A 2,542-nucleotide genomic window follows, 5' to 3' on the forward strand; every position below is an offset into this window, starting at 1 on the left:
AATAAAATAAATAAAATGCTATGTTAAAACATAAATATTAAGAATGTTATATTATAAAAGCAATCGAATATAATAAGAAAAGCTATTTGGGCAATTCGGTTAATATTATTAAAATACGACTTGTTTCTTAATGTCCCATAGAATGTGGCTAAACTTTTTTTATTTCATATTTACTCAATCCTTAATACCTTGTAAGTGATAAAAGTTTCATCGTACTTTATATAAAATAAAATACAAATAATAACATCTACGATGTAATTTGCATTAAAATTATTTTAAGCTGAATATTTAATTATTTAGGTAGCCAATGGAGTTTTGTAACTGCAAAAGCCATGATTGGGCAGAACGTTAGGCGAGCAAGTCCAAGCGAATTAAACTTTGTTATATCATTTAAACGAATTAATTATACAAATAATTATCAACGAGAGAACGACCACGAGAGCACAGGTTCACTTATCTCAAGAAAGGATGTTTTAACATCAGAGCATGGCTTTGCCTTCGTTCAAACAACAGGTTTTGAAATTCTTGTCGGCTCAGTTGACTTAAGGGCTGGTAGAACATACTCTGCAATTTGGTGGATAACTCATACACAATGGTCAACTATAAATCGCGTGCCTATTAAAAATCCAGTTAACGATATTGCAATTATAAGGGTAAAGAAATTTGACAATCATTAATAAACAATAATTTGTATAAGCTTAAGTAATTTGTTAAATCGTGAGTACATTATTTTTGTTCCGCACTGCATGCTGATGTGATAAACAAGCGAAAAGTGGAAGAAATTTTTTTTTTGTTCTCTCTGTAATGAAAAATCAATATAATTATTTTAATGATAGTAATAGATATTATTCTAGTTGTCGGAAGAAGTATCTCGTGAAATCGATCCAGTGCCCATTATGCCTGTATCGCCTAGTTATTTGTATGGATTGAATGTTCGACTTGCAGGGTGGGGTGCTACAATCGAAGGACACATGTCAAGGTATTTGGAAACTGCTATATTGACGGTCTTAAGTAAAGATGAATGTGAAAATAAAATTGAGAAGCTCGTTGGACAGAGAGGCTATTTGCCCGAAAATGTTATTTGCTCTGTTGCAAATCCATTTATCGTAACAACTGCTGTAAGTTTAAATCTATTTTTATACATTTCGTCATTTAGCCTTGAAACATCAAAATTCTTCATTTTTTTAAAAATGCATATAAATCTGATTATTATGATTTACAGTTAATTTTGAATGTTTTGTAATATTATTAAAAAATTAAAAAACAAATTACATTCTATTAAATTAAATTATTCTATTAAATTTAACGTTAGTTAAGAAATTTTACAATAATTCTTAACAATCGTTAATTATAATGCATCGTATAGTCAATGAAATTACTATTTAGTGCATAAATGTACATTCATAAATGTACATCATTAAGGCAATGTAAATTAATAAAATTTTTCGTTCTAAATAAACTATTTATTTACTATGTATATCGATATGTTTACGTAAGTATAAGTATTATATTCGAAGCCTTAAAATTATTTCTTTGATAATAATCCCATTATTAGTAATTAAATAATAATCAAAATTTTATAACATAATAATGTATAATAAAAGTATAATAATTTAAAAAGAAACTAAAACTATACAAAAAAAAAATATATATATATTTATACATGTTATTTATTAGGGTAATAGTGGATGTCCAGTGTTATTTAATGATAAACTAGTGGCAATTCATCATGCAATAGGTCCAGAGTTACAAAATTCTTATTCAGATCACATAAATATTCACTTATCTATTGAAAATTTTATAGATTACATTCATAGTGTTTTAAACGTGCCATAAATATTTCATCAAAATGTAATGCGGAAGTAAAAAAATGCACAAGAAACAATAGAAAAAAGGTATTCAATACTATATTATTTAATTTATGTATAATTAAGTTTTTTACTACGGCTTATTTATCCTTGTAATTTCCGATTTTAATAAAATAAAATATGTATATATATATATATATATATATGCATAAACCGTCATTTTTATTCTGCGCTATTTTTATAGATGATTAACAGAAAAACTTGCTATTCGGTAGATAAATTGATAATCGATATAATTAGTTCGATAAATTTTCTATATTATATATAAATATATTAATTAATTTAATTAAATTAAAATGCAGGAGCAATTTGTTTAGCTTTAATCGATTCTTTTTATCAATAACTGTTACTGTCACCGTTACCATTATTACCTCATTGTTAATATTTATTTCCTTTTCAATTATTATTATAAACATTGTTACTATTTATTTTAGAATCTTTTCAATCTTTTATTAAAATAATTTTACTTTATTATTGTTTAAAAAAATTGAAAATTGATCGTATTAAAAAGTGAAAATTTCGTTACACTTACAATATAACTATGTTAGAGCTTTTTTCAGTAATTACATTTATAATAATTTTATACTCCAGGCAATCAATGCAACTTTTTAATGGAAACAACCATGATTACTCACAAATTTTAATCAAGTTACAATCCATCACTACATATATCA

The 2,542-nt window shown here is 25.1% G+C and overlaps 1 protein-coding gene across 1 annotated transcript; it reads left to right on the top strand.

Moving 5' to 3' along the window:
- The first annotated feature begins 306 nt into the window (after positions 1–306).
- Positions 307–1,850, top strand: LOC105360126 (trypsin iota-like). Its single transcript, XM_011496924.1, has 3 exons — positions 307–653; positions 855–1,118; positions 1,678–1,850. Exons 1-3 carry the CDS (start codon positions 333–335, stop codon positions 1,834–1,836), a joined length of 744 nt encoding a protein of 247 aa, XP_011495226.1. The 5' UTR covers positions 307–332; the 3' UTR covers positions 1,837–1,850.
- Positions 1,851–2,542: the final 692 nt, after the last annotated feature.

This window comes from Ceratosolen solmsi, unplaced genomic scaffold, assembly GCF_000503995.2.
Source record: "Ceratosolen solmsi marchali unplaced genomic scaffold, CerSol_1.0 scaffold13, whole genome shotgun sequence".
In the NCBI taxonomy this organism is placed as follows: Eukaryota; Metazoa; Arthropoda; class Insecta; order Hymenoptera; family Agaonidae; genus Ceratosolen; species Ceratosolen solmsi.